This window comes from Penaeus chinensis, chromosome 24, assembly GCF_019202785.1.
Source record: "Penaeus chinensis breed Huanghai No. 1 chromosome 24, ASM1920278v2, whole genome shotgun sequence".
Lineage (NCBI taxonomy): Eukaryota > Metazoa > Arthropoda > Malacostraca > Decapoda > Penaeidae > Penaeus > Penaeus chinensis.
The window spans coordinates 22,480,597-22,504,302 of NC_061842.1; the positions used below are offsets into that span (position 1 = coordinate 22,480,597).

The window sequence follows — 23,706 nt, forward strand, 5'->3', positions numbered from 1 at the left end:
AGACAGACACCCCAATAAACACTTCTCTAAACAACACATTCGTTGTTTCGTCATATGCAAAGGATCTGTTTTTGTTTTCTCCATATACAAAAGAAATATGAACCCTTTCCCCTTCTTTTCTGTTCAAAGAAGAGAGGAAAGAGACAATACAAGGAATAAAAAAGGGAAGGAAAAATAATAGTGTAAATAGACAGGGACACAAAGAAACCTGCTTTAGTGTCCTAATTGGCTGGTTCGATCCGAAGGGGTTGAAAGGGGATGAGGCAGGGGGGGGGGGGTAGGTCAGGAGGGAAGGGGGGAGGGAGAGGGGCAAGGGGGAGGGGGTGAAGAGGTCCCAGGTGAGAGTCCTTCTAGGTGAGTCTCTTCCCAGGACGCGGGGGGAGGGGGGGAGGAGGATAGGTGAGGTTGGGGGCTGGGGTGGTGGGGGGCAAGTCCTAGCTGGGTCCTACCGCGGCCTAGCATGTAGAGAGCGAGAAAGTCCTTTTAGTTGAGTCTCTTTCCGAAGTTGGGGGTCAGGTAGAGGCCATTGGGGGGGTCTGGCACATCGGGGTATCCTGTGACGGGGTTGGCGGGCGGGCGGTAAGTAGTGGGCTGAGGTGGGCGTGGGCGGAAAGTCTGCTGTGGAGGAGGTTGGGGCTGGAATGGTGGGGGCGGGCGTGGGGTTTGGACGGGACGAGGGAGCTGTGGGCGGGGCGTGGGTGGTGGGCGTGGGCGGGGCGTCTGAGAGGGGAGTGGGCTGGGAGGCGGCGGGGGTTGTGGGCGGAATGTCTGAGGTTGGACGGGACGAGGTAGCTGCGGGCGGGGTGTCTGAGCAGGACGAGGAGGCTGTGGGCTGAACGTTGGTTGAGGGCGGGGTGTCTGGGCAGGACGAGGAGGCTGTGGGCTGAACGTGGGTTGAGGGCGGGGTGGCTGGGCAGGACGAGGAGGCTGTGGGCTGAACGTGGGTTGAGGGCGGGGTGGCTGGGGCGTAGGACGAGGGCGCTGTGGGCGGGGCGTGGGTGGGGGGAGTGGTTGGGGCGTCTGTGTTAGAACGGGACGAGGTGGAGGCTGCGGCCGAGGCGTCTGGGCGATGAAGGGCACATTGACCGACGGCGATCCCGGCGTGGGCGCGGGCGGACGAGGCTGGACGGGGCGCGGGCGGTCGGGCTGATAGGGACTCTCAGGAGGAACGACACCGATCTCGTTATTGAGGTTAAAGAAGGACTCGGCGTCGCCACAGGAGACCTGATTCCACCACTCGCACGTGAAGTGTTCCTGGTTGAAGATGGTTCCGTTGGGGCAGAGGAACTTGATGCCCGAGCCGTCGATGTTGCACACGTGGAACACCTGGCAGCGCGTTTCGACGTCGGCGTAGAAACCTGCAGGAGGGAGAGAAAAGGTGATTAGTGTTTTTTTTCTTATTTATGTTTGTGAATTCGTTTATATATATATATATATTTTTTTTTTTTAGTAATTCTATAATCATTATTGATTTCATTTATTTTCGATGGCTACATGTTTTGTTTTTGTTATTTATTATCTTCATAATCATTACCCTAGTTAACATTATACTTATGGATAAATTACAATATTCTCTCTACAATATTCTGTCATTTCTTTCCTTTCTGAATTGAGAACTAAGAATAAAAAAATGTATTTTCCCCAAATAGATCAATACACCAACCCCCTCCCTCCCCCCTCCTTACCCCTTCCCCGCCCCTCCCCCCTCTTACCCCCAACGACAAAGACCAGAAGGAATCATCTGTCGATTGCCATTAGACACACGGATGGAGAAAGATAATGGTCGAGTGTTTGGGAATTTGACCTTTTTAACCCTTCCTCGGAGATGTGAGGAGTCAGAGGTCATCGCAGACGGAGGAGGAGGTAGAGGAGGAGGAGGAGGAGGAGGAGGAGGAGGAGGAAGAGGAGGAGGAGGAAGAGGAGGAAGAGGAGGAGGAGGAAGAGGAGGAAGAGGAGGAAGAGGAGGAAGAGGAGGAAGAGGAGGAAGAGGAGGAAGAGGAGGAAGAGGAAGAGGAGGAGGAGGAGGAGGAGGAGGAGGAGGAGGAGGAGGAGGAGGAATAAGAAGAGGTAGTGATGGTGGTGGTGGTGGTGGAGGAGGAGGAGGAGGAGGAGGAGGAAGAGGAGATAGAGGAAGAGGAGATAGAGGAAGAGGAGGAGGAGGAGGAGGAGGAGGAGGAGGAGGAGGAGGTGGTGGTGGAGGAGGAGAGTACATGAGAATGAGTATGAGTATGAGGAGGAGGAGGAGGAAAAAGGGGAGGAGAAGGAGAAAGAAAAGAATAACTGGCAACACAACGTTATCTTTTGCTGGAGTGATTATATAGAAGGGGGGGTGGGGGGTACGGAAAGGGGGGTAGGGTTGGGTAAGGGAGCACACGCTGCTTTATTACTTTTATTGTTATTGTTACTGCTATTGTTATTTCTGTGGCAGAGAGAGAAAGAGGGGGGGGGGAGGGAGGAAGGGAGAGATAGAAGGAGAGAGGGAGAGAGGGAGGGAGGGTGAGAGGGAAGGTGGGAGGAAGGGAGGGAGAGAGGGAGGGAGGGTGAGAGGGAAGGTGGGAGGAAGGGAGGGAGAGAGGGAGGGAGGGTGAGAGGGAAGGTGGGAGGAAGGGAGGGAGAGAGGGAAGGAGGGAAGAAGGGAGGAAGGGAGAAAGAAAATAGAAAGAGGCAAAAGAGACAAAGAAATGGAGAAACAGAAGACGAAACAAATACAAACCAACAGATAACCACGAGGCAATTTAAGAAGTAAACAAAGAAGGCAAAACAAAACAAAAAGACGAAACAAGAACAGCACAAGAGATCAGAAAGAGATGTACCATACCCGTGTAACAAAAACAACACGCGAATACCACAGAAAGACATATTCCCTTGATATACCTCGATATACCTTGATATGCCTTGATTACAGGTCTTGTCACGATGATTTCTATTGATAACGAAGAACAAGGGTTCATAAATTGCAATAAGAGAAGGAGATGGAATGGCGATTTAGTAAGTAAATAAAAAATAAATAAATAAATAAGGTTATTGTGGTTGTTGTTGTTGTTCCTGTTGGTAGTATTAAAGTTATTGTTCGTATTGTTATTACTGAAACTGTAGTTATCATCATTATCAGTATCGTTTTATTGCTACATGTTAGATAATGTACAACCGTGTGACTCTAATGAATATTTTTCTTACACATAATATTCATATAATAATATCAACCGATTTGTTTAACGTTTGGCTTAACTACGTTTCTACTACCTAAGGAGGAGTAAAAACAAACAAGTAAAAACAAAACAAAGCAAAAAACAAAACAAAAATAAAATTATATAAAATGAATGAATACAATAATATAAAACCAACCCCAAAAAATGACCTACACTTGGTACGTGAAGACTTAATCAAAACAGTCATTAATATTTTTTTCTCTCTCCGCTTTTTATTTTTCTTTTTCTTTCCTTAATTTTATAACCCTCTTATACCAACATTCATCATAATCTCGACAACCCAGCGGCAAGGATCAAGGGAAACCGTGCATGGGAAGGTTGCTAGCGCCATAATTGCATTTAAGCACGCATCCTCTGCGCTATTGTTTCAGTAATAGTTTTCCAAGGACTGAGGGACGATGTATCAATTTCGTTTATCAGAGTATATATCCATTTATTAACCATTTATAAATCTCTCTTTATTTATTCACTTCTCTCTTTACTTATTTGTTTATCTATCTATTCAGTCATTCATTTATCTTGTCTACGCATCTTTATTTTTGTTCAACTTGATAATTATATTCCCCCGTGTAGGTATAAGTATTTCATTTCTTAAAATCATTAACTATTACGTCATTATCCTAAGACAAAAGCAAAACAAAACATATTACTCTGCATTATCCAAGGCTTATCTTAATTATTTTTTATTATTTTTCAGTGAGAGAATGGAACGAGTAACCGATTTAATTGATCACGTGTTAATATGACGGCTCGTATTATTAATTTTCTTTATAATGAGACGGACATCTTATCAATTTCCTTTATAATGAGAAGGGTGTTTTATTAATGTTCTTCATAATGAGAGGGATATTTATAGTATGCAATTATAGAAAGTGTTACGAAAGGGTGATAATTACTTATAATAAATAGATGTACAATTTATAAGCTGAATGATTTAATGGTCGATGTGTGTGTGTGTGTGCGTGTGTGTGTGTGTGTGTGTGTGTGTGTGTGTGTGTGTGTGTGTGTGTGTGTGTGTGTGTGTGTGTGTGTGTGTGTTTGCGTGTGTGTATATATGTGCATGTGTGTGTGTTTTTGTATATGTGTATACGTGTGTGTGTATGTGTTTTTGTGTGTGTATGTATGTCTGTAAAGATAAATGAAAGTGAAGTAGACTGATGATCCTATCCATGAACAAGAATTTGCATTTGAAATCCCCATTAGAATTACGTAACGAGCCAGTATATAAAAATCATACGTCACCATATTGGGTTTCATGCTAACGACTAGAAAGTGGAAGACCTCAATAGGCCTATAGTACCATTGTTACTGTAATTTCGTGAGGCCTATTTCTCGTGCCTAATGCCTGTAATTTTCCTTCTTTTAGTATCGTGAAAAAAATGGTGAAAATGATGCATAAAAGAAAACGAGCTTCAATAGGGGGAACTTAGGTACGATATCTGTGTCTGTAAATATGAAAAGGAAAAAGAAAAAAAAAAGTCAAATTATGTAAATATTTTCGTTGCATTACTAGAAAGAATTATCAATCAAAACATTTTGATAACTAAACCAGAAAACAAAATGAGAAAACAAACACAAACAAATAACTATCAGCTAAAACAAACAATACACGAAAATAACGAAATTACAACTGAGTGTAATAAAATGGCCGCCTTAGAAAAAGAAAAGAAAAAGAAAAGAAAACTTTCCCTGTGCTGTACTCTGACCCGCAAGAGATCAATGGCAAAACGTAGAATCGAATAAGAATTTCGTCATAATGTGAGAAGGTAAAGGCGAAGGAAAACGAGATAGGATGTGCGAAGTCAGGAAGGTCATGACCCATGTTGACCCCGTACGTGACCCGCCAACAGGGTGAACTGTCACAATCATGGCGGAGATGGCCTAGATCTTGCATCAAGGTTTAATTTCGTTTTTCTTTCCTTTTTTGGTTACATTGTTTTTTATTTTTTTTTCCTGAAAGATTACTGAAAGCGTCTGTGTTGACGTTGCGCGATCTCGCATGTCTGTAATAATCTGTACGTGCATTCGCTTTGTTTTTATTTCGTTTTCCTTTCCAAAAGCTTAGAATAAAGGAGAGAGAGAGAAAAAAAAATCGTGTTACATTCAAGAAAACCCGTTACAAAAGATTCATATTACGTGCACGATAATAATGATATAAATAGATATAACATCATCACTTTTCCCGTTTTCTATGAACTCGAAAGTGACATCACATCCCCGTCTAAGAATAACAGAAAACGGGATCTGGGGCCCGCTTGATACCCAGGGAAATCAGGTCCAAATGGCCTTCTTCTTTGGGGTCAAACTGAAAGTTGTCGGGATATTTTTGCGTTGAAGTAGGAATCCCTAACTCATATTTATGGAGAGATTACGCGGCGGAAGAGGCGGGGGAGACGTCGGTTGTGCTGGTGGTGGAAGGGGAGGAGTTGGAGGAAGCGGTGGTGTTGGAGGAGGTGGAGGAAGAGGTGGAGGAAGAGGGTGCAGGGAAAGGGGCTGGAAAAGGTAGTAGAAACGTAGAAAGAAGAGAAGAGAGGAGGAGGATGGGAAAAAAAGAAAGAGAAGAAAAGAAAAAGAAAAAAAAAACGAGAAAGAAAATATAATATCTGACACGATAATGACTAATAAGACAAAGAAGAAGATGACGAAGATGGAACAATGCTAATCACAATAAACAAAGAAAAGAAAGGAAAGGTAGATAGATGGACAGGTAAACAAATAGATAAGTAGATAGATATATAGACAGTCAGAGAGAGAGAGAGAGAAGAAACAAAACGTAACAAAACAGAAAACTCATTCCCCTCCAAGCGCTTGTACACATCAGTTCACGACAAAAGGCGGATTCGAGCTCGCTTACGTGAGTCTCGATCCTAGAGAGAGATTACTAAAAGGGACAGACCATAAAGAAAACGGGTTGCGGAAAGAAAACGGGTTACGGAGTGCCTTCCACTGAACCGGGAAAGGTCAGGTCACGAGAGGTCACGGAGGCAGAGGGAGATGGAATATGGGGGAGGGGGAGGGAGAAGAAGAAGAAGGAAGGAAGGGGAAGGGAGAATAGCAGCGTGAAGAGAGGACATGGGGAACGGAAAGGAGGTAGGGAGAAAGACGGTAGAAGGGGAAGGGGAGGAGGAGAGGAGAAGGGGGAAAGGAAATGGAAGGGGGAGGACAAGAACACGGGAAGGTGGAGGGGAGAGAAGAAAGAGGAGATGAAGTAAAGATGAAAGAAGAAGAAGTACGAGAGGTGAGAAGAGAGAATGAACAGAAGAAGAAACCTCGTTCCTCCATTAAAACAGAAAATAGATAGATAGATAGATAAATAGATCAATAAACTCTTGCTCTCCACCAACTGCACTAGCTACTTCACTTTTCAAAGCTCTATGACGTCATCGGGTGACCGGATTCGAATAATTGTCCCGCAATGACGTAATTGTGTGAATTTAGATGGGTAATTTTGTAAGCTTGGATGCGCTTGGAATTTGCGCTCGGGAAATGGGTGGAACTACGAAGGGAGAAAGGAAATGGCTGAGAGAGAGAGCGAGAGAGAGAGAGAGAGAGAGAGAGAGAGAGAGAGAGAGAGAGAGAGAGAGAGAGAGAGAGAGAGAGAGAGAGAGAGAGAGAGAGAGAGAGAAATACACAGAGAGGAAAGAAGAAACAGACACATGAACAGAAAGACAGACAGACGTACAGACAGACAGACAGATAGAAAGCACGTTCCATTCATAAGGGGCTTATGCAAAGGGACGTGATTCAGCAGAGTGGCGTCCCAATCTGTATCCAATCGCTGCCTGACCGACCCTTACATCCGCCCCGTTCCTAATCTCGTTGCTTATGCACACTTTCACGAATACGGGGAGGAAACAAGGGGAAGAAGGAGGATGGGATTAGAAAGGTGGGTGGAGGGAAGGTGAGGGAGGGAAGGGAGGAGGGGTGGAGGGAAAGGAGAGAGAGGGAAGGGAGAGAGAGGGAAGGAGGAAGGAAGGGAGAGAGAGGGAAGGAGGAAGGAAGGGAGATTAATAATTAATTTGTGCAGAAAAATGGATAGATAGATAGATAGATAGATAAGCTGTCAGAGGACTAAGGAGACCGATAGATAAATATACAGACAAAGAAGAAGAGGAGAGAGGCATATCCTCCCACCCCCCCTCTTCCCCTTCCGCTAGCCACACCTATCTCTTTGACCCGCTCAGGTCAGGTCATCTTACCCAAGGCTGTGATTACGGGTCATTAGATTATGTAACAGATTCGAATCAGCTGAATCTTTGGTGTTATTAAATTGAAATCGGGCTTTTATCAAATTATCTTCATTTTCTGAGATTGGTGAGTCTGTGTAACGAGAGACTGGCATAATCTTTCATTTTGTTTTGAAATTGTATGTACTTGGCTGATGTGCAAGTCGCGTTGAGAAATACTGTTTTTTTTTTTTGTTATTATGATTATTTTTTTTTGTAAGGAAAGCATGTTCAGTAAAGAGAAGAAAGTTCATTTTTTTTCCAGTGCAAGAATGACAAGATCTTCGTCGTCACAAATCTTAATATTGCAAAGCACTGAATATGCAACACAACTGTAAACACAAAACCCATTCATCACTAACTCGAAAAACAGCAATATATCATAACCAATTATAAGGAAAGGTGTATACATATATACATGAAAAAAACATTATCTAAATTTATGGGATTTGAAGCTCTTAATGGCATTGGATCACACGTCTTCTGTTGCAGTGACAGCTAGTAAACGACAGCTTATGGGTTTAGCTTCCTGCATATAAACTGTGTTCATGTATTTATACACGTGGAGAGAAAAAGGAACTTACAAGGTCTGCCACTTCATCACTGTACAGTTGTGCTTTGAGCCCTTGTTTATTGTTTTGTTTATGCCGGTATTTTTCTTTTAAAAACTGTTGTTGATTTGTTTCTACTGTTTGTGATTTTTTCCCAAAATGTTGTATAAGAAAGGAAAGTGATTATTGTACGTGATGAAATGTATGGCTTTTCTTTGGTATTTTTTTATTCAAAAGCGAATCGACAGTTGCTTTTAAAATCTATTTTTTCCTTGATTATTGCTTCCTTCTTTCCTTTTTTTCTGTTTCCTGTCTGTTATTTCTCCCTCTATCTGCATTCTATCGCACTCGAAGTTGTCGATTTCTTCGGTCCTCTCTCTTACTTCTCCGTCATCTCTATCTTCCTAAGTCTTTCTCATTCCCATCCCTTCTCTATCGCCTCTCTTTATCTTCCGTATCCCTCCTTCCCTCCTCCTTCCTCCTAGCCCACGATTTCGTCTCACTCGCAATGGACTCAGACTCAACCAATCCCTTCCCTTCTTCCAAACACATTTCTCTTTCTCTCTCAAAGTTCCTTCTTTATTTTCCACTCTCATCCCTTCATCTTTATTTCGCCCACTCCTTTTCTTCCTCCTTTATCACTCCTTTCATACCTTCTACTTGATTAGACCCACTTCCATCCCTCCAACTCTATCACGCCCACCCTCATCCATCATATCATACCTTCTGCTAAATTACTCCTTCTTGCATCCCATCCTCACTATCTCTCCTTCCTCTTTACTTCTCCTTCCTCCTTATCTCTCCTTCCTCTTTACTTCTCCTTCCTCCTTATCTCTCCTTCCTCTTTACTTCTCCTTCCTCCTTATCTCTCCTTCCTCTTTACTTCTCCTTCCCCCTTATCTCCTTCTCCTCTCCCCCCAGACCGCGAATTCGTCTCAGCCGAAGCGAATCCGGATGTGAGCCGAAAGTGCAAGTGGTCTAAGTTACGCGCCTTCAGGGACGCCGAGGGAGCGGGGGCAGATCCTGTTCCGTTATCCTTGAAGAGCAAAAAGGATGAGGGCAAGAGAAGGATGGGGGAGTGGGGAGGGGGGAGGGGGAGGTTGATGGAGCAAGAGGAGTGGGAGGGGAGAGGAATTGGAGGGGGAGAGGGAAAGAAATAGAGGAAGAGGGATGGAGCTAGATCGAGAAGGAAATTGAAAGAGAGAGAGAGAGAGAGAGAGAGAGAGAGAGAGAGAGAGAGAGAGAGAGAGAGAGAGAGAGAGAGAGAGAGAGAAGCAGAAGAAGAAGAAGAAGAGAGAGAGTCTAAGATGTAAGAGTAGAGATGAGGCATGGTGTAGGATGAGAAAGTCCTGGCGTTTGAAGTTGAAGATAAAAAAGAACAAAATTACAGGAAATGAATTGGAAGAAGACGAAAAACTAGTAAAATCTGAAGATGCAGGTGGAAGTGAAGCGGGAGTTGGAGATGGAGAAAAGACAGAAGAGAAGTGGATGAGAAAGGATGGAATATTAGATCAAGCGAAGAAGGAGCGAGAGGCGGGGAAGAAGAAAAGAGGCGAGCCAAAAGGTAAATCGAAGGAAGAAGAAAAAGAAGAGAGAAAGAGAGAGAGAGAGAGAGAGAGAGAGAGAGAGAGAGAGAGAGAGAGAGAGAGAGAGAGAGAGAGAGAGAGAGAGAGAGAGAGAGAGAGAGAGAGAGAGAAGCAGCAGCAGCAGCAGCAGAGCAGCAGCAGCAGCAGAAGAAGAAGAAGAAGAAGAAGAAGAGAGAGAGAGAGAGAGAAAGAGAGAGAGAGAAACCAGACCAGCAACGAAGCAGAAGAACAAGAAGAACAGGAAGAGGAGACGCGATGACACGAAGAAGGCTCGGGGAGGGTGGGGGGGGGGGGGTTAGGAGGATATGGAGAGGGAGGGGGGGAGAAGGGAGGGTAAGGGAGACAAGAACGACCCTGAACCACACCCCCCACTACCCCTACCCTGAACACGACGACCCTGATCTCTCAGTGTGTGTCCCTGAACCCCGCGTCCAACGGCGACATGAACCCGCTCCAGTACTTTACTTGAGTCCCCCGTAACAAAGGGACCAGACACGGACTTCCACGATTTTTATTTTTTTAAAAATTCCTCTGGACGAGAATATTTTTTCGGTTTTTCCATTGCTGCACATCATTATTTTTTTTTTTTTTAGAAAGGGGGGGGGGGGTTGTTGCATTTTCTTCGTATCATTGTCACTCACACCATTATATATTGTTTTAATTATTTCCCTAACGTATTTTGTTGGCAGTCAGGGAGATTATTATAATTTTATGTACAACAATTATGCGTGAGAAATGGTCTTCTTTAACCTCTTCACGTTTTATGCATATTAAAGAGGAGGGGAGGAAGAAAAAGAAGAAGAGGAAGAGGAAGGGATTGAAAATTAAGAAAATAAGGAGAAGGAAGAAAAATAACGAAGGAAGAAGGGATAGAGAATTAGGAAAATAATGAAGAGGAAGAAGAGAAAGATAACAAGAAAAGAGGAAGAGGAAGGGATTGAAAATTAAGAAAATAATGAGAAGGAAGAAAAATAACTTAGGATAGAAGGAAGAAGGGATAGAGAATTAAGAAAATAATGAGGAGGAAGAAGAGAAGGATAACAAGAGAAGGGAAGGAAAGGAGGGAAAAGGAAGATGAAGATGATACAGAAAAGCGTGATAAAGATGAACGAGAAGAGGAATATAAAGACGAAGACAGATAAATGGACGGAGAAAAAAAAAATAATACAAAGGAATATTGCAAAAATAGGAACAAAAAAGAAAATACAAATGAATATTGCAAAGATAAGAATATTACATACACACGTTAAAAAAGTGCTTTCTTGTTATGTTGAAATATAAAACAAAACTTCTCTCCTACGATTAACAGTGCCTAAGGAGGTCATTTGAAGTTAAATTACCCTGTTTTAATTATGGTGTAACTTATTTTTTTCGTCATTTATTCTTTGTGTCTATATATACACTTTTGAAGGTGGGTGACTGCTTTTCTAATTTCCATAAAAAGTGACTTTCGCGTTTTGATTTTTTTTTTTGTTAAATGTATGCATATTCATGGGATATATTGCACACACACACACACACACACACACACACACGACACACACACACACACACACACATACACGACACACACACACACACACGCACACACACACACACACACACGCACACGCACACGCACACGCACACGCACACGCACACACACACACACACAAACACACACACACACACACACGCACACGCACACGAACACGAACACGTACACGCACACACACACACACACACACAAAGGCACACACACACACACACACACAAAGGCACACACACACACGCACACATACGAGCTCCATATATCTCCCTAGCAACGATAGAGCGGTCTTCTGCCCTCGGTCGTGTATGAAACAGAGGTTCAAAGGTCGTGAAAATGGGCGTCTAGACTATGACGATGATTAGTAGGCTGTCCTTGAGTTCGTGAGAGTGTATGGGGTAGGGGGGGGTAGGGGGGATAGGTGTGGGGGTGGGGAGATTGCGGATGTATATAGGGTTAGGTCTGTCCATATTTGGAACTGGATGGGATTGGCGTGTCTTATGTTAGGATGTATTGAGGTGGTATATTGTGTATGTGTATATATTGATATATTTATTGATCCATTCACATCCACGGTAGGACGCGCCTACATCCATTTACACATAAAATGTATTTTGAGAGAGAGAGAGAGAGAGAGAGAGAGAGAGAGAGAGAGAGAGAGAGAGAGAGAGAGAGAGAGAGAGAGAGAGAGAGAGAGAGAGAGAGAGAGAGAGAGAGAGAGAGAGAGAGAGAGAGAGAGAGAGAGAGAGAGAGAGAGAGAGAGAGAGAGAGAGAGAGAGAGAGAGAGAGAGAGAGAGAGAGAGAGAGAGAGAGAGAGAGAGAGAGAGAGAGAGAGAGAGAGAGAGAGAGAGAGAGAGAGAGAGAGAGAGAGAGAGAGAGAGAGAGAGAGAGAGAGAGAGAGAGAGAGAGAGAGACAGAGAGACAGAGAGAGGAGGAGTTAAAGATTTATTATTCGGGGGAAAGAGAGATAAGGAACCGATTTGCACTATTACTTCCATTCCGTTTTTGTAATCAGTATGGAGATCGTTGTCAAGAAATAAAGTATGCAAATTCTAAGCCTAAATCAATAGATAACATTGGAATCTAATGAGAAATCTTCCACAAGAGATGTACAAGTCAAATGAGCAACTTTTTTTTTCTGAATAAATTCTATAATTAATTCATATATTCTGTCGTGTTTTGATGAAGCGATGTAATCTTGAATATTCAAATAAGAAACTCTATAGCGGAGAGCACTCTACAGTTTATCACAGAGGAATGAACAGGGAATTGAATTTACTTTTGAAATAATTACAGGAGTTGGACTGATCTCCGCGACAAATCGATTCCCACGCGATAGGCGGGTCCACGTCCGTTGCAAAACAAAACAGATATTTCCGCTCAGTTGCAAAGAATGCAAATAATCGCCGTCAATTCATTAAGTAGACGGCATACCGCTAACTGCTACCGTAAAACCGCAAATATTTAACGTAAATAGCTACAGTACCGCATTAGTGGTTTGGCAAAATCAACAGGTAACATGGTTTGTATAATAGCGGTGGTATTGTCGACTTTTTATGCACTTTGTACGGTAATTTGTTATCTTGTTGAACTATTATACCGTTTATAGTTGGAAGAATTTGCGGTATTTCTTTGTTTTTTCTAGTTGGAAATATTTTACGGGATGGTATGTTCATTATTTTGTTATATTCTTTCCCCGCTGTTCGCTCCTGTTACAGCGAAAGGTTTTTTGAATATTGAGAGATAGTTGTCTTTTATTTCTTTTTATGTTTATTAACTCCCTATCTCTTCCTTCGGTTTTCTCGCTCCCTCACTCTATCCCAATTTGTCTCTTCCTCCATCTCTCGCTATCTCTCTCTCTCTCTCTCTCTCTCTCTCTCTCTCTCTCTCTCTCTCTCTCTCTCTCTCTCTCTCTCCAACCCTCATCCATCACACCCTCTTTCTAAAAATAAGAAAAAAAAAAAAAAAAAAAAACTACATCAGCCATCTCTCTAAAAAACTACTACTGTCGCCTGTAATTATCTTTTGGGTATTTTCACTCTCTGGCGCCACCGGGTGTAGTTCAAGGCTTGGGTGACGTCAGCAAATATGCCAAGTGACGTCACACTTGTAGGATGGGGTTTGTGACGTCATAGTAGTTTAAAGTGACTGGCGGTTCATATTTCATAGATGTTTGTAAAAATGACTATGGTAATGATTATAATAATAATGATAATGGTAATGATAATACTACTTTTAACAACAACAGTAACAACAAAATAATAAAATAACAACAACAATAATAATGATAATGATACTAATAGAAAACAATAATACTAATAAAAACATAGTGATTATAATAAAGGAATTTAAGTCAATGTGGTGAGGCAGATGTGGTGAGACAGACAAACAGAGACAATAAGAGAGAAACAACTTTATATATTATTCAGCGGAGATTCACCCAAGATTTAGACAAAAGGAAGGCGCTTCATTCTCGAGGTCGTGCATAAGAAAAAAAAAGAAGAAGATATTCACTGAATTCTTCATCGTCTTCCGTTTGTTTGTTGTTTGTTTGTTCCAACGACCTTTTCCTTAGACGATTATGTCATCTCACGTTTCAGCAAGTCACTGGCATTATGAATTAGTACTGGTTTTACGTCAGACATGTTCTTTGTGTTTTAATTAGTTTGGTGGATGTGATTTAAGATGTAGACGACAAGGAGTCTTTAATTATCCTTGTGTTAGAGTTACGAAATAAAAAGATAAAAAATATGTAATTTTAGATATAAAAATCACATTCAGACGAGATACAGACGTTATCCATTTTATATATCATAAAATAGTGTTCATTAAAGGCAAGAGAGAGAGAGAGAGAGAAAAAAAAAAATAATCTGAAAATCTACAACGTGCAGTGAGCCAAAACCACATCGGCAGTATTGCCACCCCAACCGCTGAGCATGTTATTTATAGTCACGCGAACCTAGCGAGCTCTGCTATGATCCTGTATTTAGCGAACGAGAGAGAGAGAAAAAAAACTCCATCTGTCTTGAATTCTTTAAGGCAAAGAAGGAGAAAAATGAAAAATACGGATAAAAATAATAGTAAGAAGAAAGGGGATTTTAACTAATTATTAGCTAAAGGATAAAGAACGAGAAGAGGAAGAAAATTGTTTAAGATTATTAAGTACAGAGAAGCGAGAAGCTGCTACATGACGGATGGGAAAATAACTCCTACAATATTACTTCCACTGCCTGCATATAAAAACTGTGGTCATGTTTTTTTTTTCTCGATAAAAGGAGGAATTAACCTTTCTGAATGCATGTATTTTGGGTCGCTCTTGCCCACCTAAACCCACAAGCCATTGTCGGATTAAGAGAATTGCCACGAAATGACGAGAAATATGACTTAAACCAAGTCATTTTCGAAAGAATCATTAGACTTTGTTGGACTTAAAATGCAGACGAATACAAGAATTGAACAAAATTAATTTATGTGATGATACTGCACGTCTGCAAGTCGTCAATCCGAGCTGGAGAGCCTATGAAAACCCCGATTTTTAAGAAAAAAAATCCTATTGTCATCCCCCGCCCCCGCAAGAAAAAGAATAAAAAAGAAAAGAAAATGGAAAGAAAGAAAGAAAGAAAAAGCACTGAGCATCACGCTATAAGCAAATGAATTTACTGAGAAAAAAATGAGGGTATTGTGCTTCGAATCCAAGACGGAGACTGACAGTGTTACGACGAAAGAATACAAAATCCTGCGTATTAGAATCGTTCTTCATCTGATATGCCAAGCAGTGTATTTCACGGTTTCCATAATCGCCCCTTGGAACTGGCTGGAGTTTCTTTCGCTTATAGAAGAATTTTGTGTCTTTTTATTTTGTTTTCCTTGTAAAAAAAAAAAAAAAAAAAAATAGAAAATAAAGAATATATATCAGATGCGCTTTTCACTCTTTTAAAATCGGATTATCAGATACGGTGTTGGGTTTTCACCGGTAAAATGTAGATTATTTTTCTCGACAAGATTTTGAGATATGAAGAAAATATATTTGCGAAGAATTCGGAACGTAAAGAAAATAGAAACTTCATTTGATTTTCGTTTTAATATGATCCTCAGATTTCTTTATTTCTATCTTCATTTCTGTAAAAGGAAATCCAAGTAGAAAATGAAGAGGTTCATAAAATATACATTCCTCAAAGGCGTTCCAAATAAAGAAATGAAAATCGCAATTCTATATTTCTATGAAGTTAACGAAAAAGACATCGAAGTAGAACGTCTAAAATAGCTTTAGAAATATTTCGCTTCTACTGAATGTTTTGAATATTATTCTGAATATTAGCTGGCAGTTGGTCACGACACAAGTGGAGTTAAAGTACTTATGCGCGTCACTACATTTTTAAGAAGTACCGGTTTCTATGAAGTTAGAGAGGCCTGGATCAAAATAAATATTTATCTTATCTACGAAGAAGCTTTCCTGTTTATTCGCGGGATTATAGTTAGTCATTTTGCACGATGAATTAAACAAATCACCATACTAAGAGATAAATCTGTAAATATAAGACGAACTTACAAAAGAAGGAAAAGGCCAGAAGAGAGCGCGAGCAATAGAAAAACAGAAAATAGGGACCAGAGAGTAAAGTTTCGCGATACAACCATTAAAGTACATTCGAAATACGAGTCCAAAGGGTACATTCTCCTTTGCCTGTCCAAACTAATCCTACAAGTTTGGAAAAAAAAAACTCCAAGATGACTAAACAGAGAAAGGAAAGGCTCTCAGCGTTCGTGTAAACACCGAACAAAATTCGAAAGGATTAGGTGTGACGTCACGGATTAGGTATCGTTCGTGTAGCGTTTTCGACAATTGACAAAGGCGATGCGTGTATTGATTGTAGAGTATGGTAATTTTGGTAATAATCTCTAGGTAGAAATAAGGAATGATGAACACGTAGGGTGATTATCGTTAAAAAAACAACAACAACATGGCAGCGTGGTAATCAGTTAGTGAGAGGGGAGAGAAGCCAGAGAAAGGGAAAACGAAATATGAGAATTAGGAAAGATTGAAAAGATAAATATATATATATATATATATATATATATATATATAATGGAAGGCACGGCGATAAACGAATAAATGCAAAAACTATAAGAAACAGAAGAATGAGTAGCAGCACCAAAAAACAAAAACAAAACGATTTTGGACATTCAAATTCATATAAACTGAGACTACATTTGCAAGTCATACCCAGAAAGTATATGATTAAATCCCATAAACATACTTTTCAGTACACGGAGGGAGAGAACGTAAATAGCATACGACGACATTGCTAAAAGACGTGATAAGTGAACCTTCGCTAAGGGAGATCGTATGTCACACGTTTTGGGGACTTCGACGAAGCTGTAGAAAGGGATCCTACAACAACGAACATGTAACGGGAGGGCCTCGCATGTGCAATAATTATAGATTTCTATCCGACGAAATGAATAAAAAAATAAAAAATAAAAAGAGAAGGATGGGAAATATTTGTTCTTCTACGGATCTGAGTGATGAGTTTGTTATTTTATTGGAATTCAGAGTGAGTGAAATAACGATACGGAGATGCATTAAAAGCGAAAAGAGTGAGAGAAAAAAAAGAAAATTAAATCAAAATGAGTTTTTATTTATTTAAAAAAATTCAGGAATGAAAATCCCTTTGATTGACACATAGAAAGTTGCGCGGTTATATTCCGACACTTTACCCACGAAACGGATGTAAAAGGAACCCTTTAAATTATGCGAAATGCTGATGTCATTCTTTGCATTTGTTGCTTATCGTGTTGTTGCTGTTGTTGTTATTGCTAACCGGCACGCGACTGATAGCCTACTAATAACATCTTAAACTACTTTCACAGCTCCAAAAGATGGCAATAAAATAAGAACAAGGAAACGTAAATGACAATAAATAAATTTACGAGATCCTACGTAATACTTCAGTCTGACCTTAAACACCGAAATAGAAAACGAAGCCAGAAGTCGAAAATACATATGACTGACAGACACACAGAACCTCGGCCGTGTATTCCATAATTAGCATAAATCTTCGCCTCCAGGGAAGATTCTGGCGGCAGGGGGTGGGGGGGAGGGGACGGTAGTGAGGTAAAAGGGCGTGAGATTTTCATAGATGTGGTCGAGGAGAGATGAAGAATACAGCCTAACTCATTTGAATAGTGCGTTTCTTAGTTTGTTGTGTGTGTGTGTGTGTGTGTATGTGTGTGTGTGAGTGTGTGTGTGTGTGTGTGTGTGTGTGTGTGTGTGTGTGTGTGTGTGTGTGTGTGTGTGTGTGTGCGGATACAACTATTCATAATTACACAACACATCAAATGAATTAGACAAATCGAAAGTAGACAAAACAAATAAACAATCACATAAACTGACAAACAAAACAAACAAACATAAATAAACAACATCAACAACAGCAAAAACACACCGGAAGTTATCAGCACGAATGCAAAAAAAAAAAAAAAAAAAAAAAAAAAAAAATCCAAGATGATGTCTATCATTGACCTAAACCCTTAAGACAGGAATGTGACCTTGAGCCTCCTACACCCACGCCCACTCCTACACCCACGCCCACGCCAGAGAAGGGAAGGATGGGGAGCGGCCTCAACATTCTCTGATTTCTATGACAACCCTGTATGATCACGGTGGAATTGAAGGGGTACCTTATCTAAAAAAAAAAATCTCTCTTTATTTCTCTTTTTACTATCATTATCATCATTGGCATTGTTCTTACTATTACTACTATTATCGTTATAGTTATTAATACCAATGAATTATTCTTACTTCATCGTTGGGAAATGAGGAGAATGAGGAAAGAGAAGGAGGAGGAAAAGGAGGAGAAGGAGGAGGAGGAGGAGGAGGAGGAGGAGGAGGAGGAGGAGGAGGAGGAGGAGGAGGAGGAGGAAGAGGAGGAGAAAAAAGAGTGAAGAGGAGGAGGAGGTGGAGGAGGGGGGGAGGGGAAGTGGTGGAAGAGGAGGAGAAGGAGTAGGAGGAAGAGGAGGAAGAGGAAGAGGAGGAGGAAGAGCAGGAGGAGGAGGAAGAGGAGGAGGAGGAGGAGGAGGACTAGGAGGAGTAGGAGCAGGAGGGAATGAGTGACAGACAGACAGATAAATAGATGGACAGAGAGAGAGAGAGAGACGTGGGTAGAGCAAGAAAGGTGGAAAGAGAAAGAGGGGTGGTAAGAGAGAAAGAAAGAGAGAAGTGAAAAGCGAAAGAGAGAAAGTGAAGAGAGAAATAATGTATCTAGAAAGCCGCACCGAATACCCTTCGACACATTAAAACTCCCAACGGCCTTCAGGGGTCAAATATATGCGATTGAGGTCAAGAAAGAACTAGTAAGATAGCCAGAAAAAGCTACTAGCTACTACAGCAGATAAGGTTACTGAATAATGTGTTAATTGCAAGGGTTCGGAGTTTTCGCATGGGGCAAACTCTTTTGTTTTTATTCATTTGTTTATTTTCAAAATTGTGATCAGTATACCTACAGATTTTTGTTTTATATACTTTTGGAAAAAAAAAGAATTCGACTCTAATTTGATAGCAGCATAAAAAACAACAACAGACACAGATGAAAGGATAAAACAGAAAGAAAGAGAAAACGGAATATTACACGAAAAAAAGAAAACGAGACTTTGTACAATAGCTCCTAAACCGCATAAGGAATCACAAGACGAGATTGCGGAGGCGTGTGTGTCGGAGCCTCTTGGTAGAACTCAAGACCTGTTTCTCATTTCCATAAGTGGGCCTGTAGCTCTCCCTATTTTTTATTTTATTCTTATTATTACTTTTTTTTTTTTTTTTTAAGAGACTCACTCGTTTTTTTTATGGCGTGGGCGGCGATGATGACTCCCAAGGTAAAACAAGAAAAACGAAAGAAAAGAGAATTTGCATACGATCATTATGTCGACACCTGGTCATGAACAGGTGTTTACAGTCACAAAGAAAGGGTGTCTGGAACGACCCTTATTATATCGAAGACGAAGACGCTAATAGAATAATGGGGTCGAGAACAATTGCCAGAAATTATGTTGGAACAATTTGGCGGGACAGGAAGACACGGCAAGACGGTTTGAGGTGATCGTAACGAGGAATAGATTGGAGGGTTTGCGAATAGTGAGAGCGGGTGGGCGACTAGTGAGGGCGGGTGGGTGAATAGTGAGGGCGGGTGGGCGACTAGTGAGGGCGGGTGGGCGAATAGTGAGGGCGGGTGGGCGAATAGTGAGGGCGGGTGGGGGAATAGTGAGGGCGGGTGGGCGAATAGTGAGGGCGGGTGGGGGAATAGTGAGGGCGGTGGGCGAATAGTGAGGGCGGGTGGGGGAATAGTGAGGGCGGGTGGGCGAATAGTGAGGGCGGGTGGGGGAATAGTGAGGGCGGGTGGGGGAATAGTGAGGGCGGGGGGGTGGGGCGACTAGTGAGGGCGGGTGGGCGAATAGCGTTATTTGTCAGTGATGGAACACGGGCTAATGGCGCCGGATTTCTCGCTTCTTTTCCCTTTACACGGGCGCAAATCTCTTTTTAGTCTGTCTTTTACAGGCTTCGTTATTTTCTGTATTTAGTTCCTCGTTTTCTTCCTTGTCTTTTAAATGTTTCGTGCTTCTGTTTTTTTTTTTTTTTTTTTTTTTTTCTTTCAAATGATTCGTTTTCTTTTCCCCTTTTCTTATCTTTTAAATTACTCGTTTTTTTTCTGTTTCTATTAAAACAAATCTTAAATTATTCATTTTTCTGTATTCCTTTTTCTTTCCCACCTTTTAAATATCCCATTGGTGATTCGAAAGACGTAAAAATGACTTGCGGTTCCAGGCAGTATCATGAGGCGTGTTAACATGTGTCAACGAATGAAAAAAGAACCCTATTTTTATAGGATAATATACGGGGAACTTATATGGGTTCTCTGCACGCGACGGCACATGTGAATAGCGATGAGTACAGTGAGGGAGGGAGGAAGAAAAGAGAAGCAGAGATGAGAGAGAAAAAAATGGGATAGATAGAATTGTACAAGTAAAGATGGATGGAGGAAAAGAGAGAGAGAGAGAGAGAGAGAGAGAGAGAGAGAGAGAGAGAGAGAGAGAGAGAGAGAGAGAGAGAGAGAGAGAGAGAGAGAGAGAGAGAGAGGGAGAAGGAGAGAGATAGATAGATAGATAGATAGATAGATAGATAGAGAGAGAGAGAGGGAGAAGGAGATAGATAGATAGATAGAGAGAGAGAGAGAGAGAGAGAGAGAGAGAGAGAGAGAGAGAGAGAGAGAGAGAGAGAGAGAGAGAGAGGGAGAAGGAGATAGATAGATAGATAGATAGATAGATAGAGAGAGAGAGAGAGAGGGAGAAGGAGATAGATAGATAGATAGATAGATAGATAGATAGATAGAGAGAGAGAGAGAGAGAGAGAGAAACATGCATAGACTTCATCATTTACAGCATGTTACAAGATCAAAACTGATAACCGTATTTCAACTATTTCTTAGATTTCCCTTCTCAAACTGGACAGTTTTGTAATTTCAAGAAGCTAATGTTGAAGGTGTTATGCAACAAAGGTTAACATCCATTCTGTTTCCCTTGTATTGTGTCCGAGGCTATAGAAGCTCATCAAATACTATCAAGTTACAGACGTGAGAATTTCTGAACAATGACGTTAAATAAAGAACGAGCCATTGTTTGGCAACTTCCGTGCTGTAAACTTCGCACTTTTGGATTCATTATCGATGCCTGTTTACAGCGACCGAGCCCGGATTTTCGTCAATTTTGTTTTCGAGAAGTTTTTTTTTTCTTTAGATGTGCCATAAAAAAAAAAAAAAACTTTTCAAAGGGGGATAATTTAACCACGAATAATAAGGAATTCAAGAAATACTCTCGGTGTGTAACTGCTTCATAAGGAATCAAATGCCATTGATAAGGAATATAAGAAATACTATTGGTGTGTAAATGCTTGATAAAGAATCAAATGCTATCCATAATGGGGTATTAGAATCGTCAAGCACGCACCTCGAACCTCTTTTGTTCTACCCCTAATTCGCACCAAGTCTTGAAGTGCGCATAAGCATTTCCTCGTGTCTCTCTCATTGCCATTTTAACCCCGGGAGACTAAGATGTACTTCTCGAGAACACAACCCTGAACTACACATGCGACCCTGGCTATTGCAACAGAGGGGAGACTATCCATCGTGACTAGATAATATCGGGTTACAATCTGGTGATTTTTTTGACACGATGAGTTTTTTTCAATAGAACATTTGCAAGTAAAAAATAGAGAAAGAGTGGGATGTGTGAATGAGGAATGGGATTCTAGGATGGAATTTTTTAGACCCGTTGAGGATGAAGAGAGAGAGAGAGAGAGAGAGAGAGAGAGAGAGAGAGAGAGAGAGAGAGAGAGAGAGAGAGAGAGAGAGAGAGAGAGAGAGAGTGAGAGAGAGTGAGAGAGAGAAAGAAAAAGAAAAAGAAAAAGAAAAAGAAAAAGAAAAAGAAAAAGAAAAAGAAAGAGAGAAAGACAAAGAGAGAAAGAGAGAAAGAGAGAAATAGAGAAAGAGAGAAAAAGAGAAAGAGAGAAAGAGAGAAAAAGAGAAAAAGAGAAAAAGAGAAAAAGAGAAAAAGAGAAAAAGAAAATAAGAGAAAGAGAGAAAGAGAGAGATAGAGAGAGCGAAAGAGAGAAACAGAGCTAGAAAGCGAGAGAAACCGAGAGTTAGACAGATCTGGAACGAGAGTAAAAGGGAAAACAAAGAAGAACAACAACAACAACGACAACAACAACAGCACATAAATCCACCAAGCCTCTGTACTTACCCGCAACCTTGCCCGCGCAGGTGAAGGCGGTCTGAATGATCGGCCACCCGAAGATAGGGTAATCTTCGCCTGGTTCACCTGGGACGGAATCCCTGAGCCACTGCAGAGGGTCGTCGCTGTGGTGGTGGTGGTGGTGGTGGTGGTCATGGTCGTCGGGGGTCGGGGTTGGGCGTGGAGGAGGTGGGCGGGTGGAGGGTGGAGGTGGTGGGCGGGTGGAGGGTGGAGGTGGTGGGCGGGTGAAGGGTGGGCGGGTGGGGGTTGGGGGTGGGCGGGTGAATGATGGGCGGGTGGGGGTTGGGGGTGGGCGGGTGAATGTTGGGCGGGTGGGGGTTGGGGGTGGGCGGGGTGGGAGAGTGGGCGGTTGTGTCGGAGGCTGTTTTGGGAGAAAAAAAGGGGCTCTTTAGAATAAAAAAAACAAAACAAAACATACATACATACATACATATATATATGTATATATATACATATATAAAGAGAGAGAGAGAGAGAGAGAGAGAGAGAGAGAGAGAGAGAGAGAGAGAGAGAGAGAGAGAGAGAGAGAGAGAGAGTTAAAAGCTAAAAGTTAAAACAGATCAAAAATCAAATGCATATATGGCAATAATACCAATAACAATACATAACATGCATACATACACACACACACGCACACACACACACACACACAACACACACACACACACACAACACACACACACACAACACACACACACACACAACACACACACACACACACACACACACACACACACACACACACGCACACACACAAAACCCAACACAACCAAACTCACATTAAACGGAGGTCTGGAAGGTGTAGAAGGAGGAGGCGGCGACGGAGGCTGTGTTGGTGGGCGTGTCGTGGGCGTGGGCGGTCGGGGACGAGGCGTGGTGGAGACGAAGACGTTTATGTTGTTCCCGGGGCCTTGTGTGAAGGGAATTTCGGGGGGGAGGTAGCCGTAGCCATTCTGGGCCCAGCTGAAGCCCACGCACCCTGTGAGGAGGAGAGGAGAGGGAGAGGGGTTAAGAACGTATTTTTTTTAAAAATTATTACGTAGCTGGTATTGTCATTATGCATTATTGTCGTCATTATTTATTTATTTATTTGATAATGATAATAGTATTTGGTTTTAAGGGTGTAAGGTAATATTATCTGTTCATCTAGTTACTGTTTTTTTTTTTTTCTATATGAAGAAACCAATTAAGTAATATATATCTTGTATCTTCTAACGTACAGTTATAAAGACGCTTACGTAAACGATGTTTTCGAAAATGGAAATCGCAGGTAAAGGAAAAAGGGAAGGAGAAATAAAGAAAGGCTGAAGGGGAGGTAGAAGAAGAGGTAAGAAGAAAAGAGAAAGAGAAGGAGAAATAAAGAAAGGCTGAAGAGGAGGTAGAAGAAGAGGTAAGAAGAAAAGAGAAAGAGAAGAAGAATTAGGAGAGTGAGGGAGTAAGAAGAGTATGTGAGGGTGAAAGTGGTGGAAGAAGAAGAAAAAAAGAAGAGCAGGTGAATGAAGGGAGGAAAAGAAAGAAAAAGAGAAAGAAAAAGAGAAGAAAGCGGGAAAGAATCATCAAAGTAGCAATACCTCCCCTTCCGAAAAAAAGAGAAAAAATAGAAATACTAATAATAAATAATAAGATAAATAAACATAGATGAGAACAAGATAGCAGAAGAAACAGAGCAAATGACATCATCACCACTTTAACTGTCATCGCAAAAAAAAAAAAAAAAATATCGGCTCGTTGTCCTTCGGAATTACAATGACAAAGTAGCGACGAAATGCGCGCGCGAAGGAGTGTTGGTTTTGAGGTCAGAAGATC

General features: G+C 41.6%; 1 protein-coding gene across 1 annotated transcript in view; it reads right to left on the reverse strand.

Moving 5' to 3' along the window:
• Window positions 1-23,706, reverse strand: part of LOC125038323 (leucine-rich repeat extensin-like protein 3) — a 43,669-nt gene that overhangs the window by 1,162 nt on the left and 18,801 nt on the right. The window contains exons 2-4 of the mRNA XM_047631791.1: window positions 22,680-22,879; window positions 21,889-22,261; window positions 1-1,358 (exon numbers count right to left, since the gene is read on the reverse strand). The exon at window positions 1-1,358 is cut by the window's left edge and continues 1,162 nt beyond it. Of these exons, the coding sequence (XP_047487747.1) occupies window positions 484-1,358; window positions 21,889-22,261; window positions 22,680-22,879 (1,448 nt within the window). The 3' untranslated portion in view covers window positions 1-483. The remainder of the gene's footprint in view (window positions 1,359-21,888; window positions 22,262-22,679; window positions 22,880-23,706) is intronic.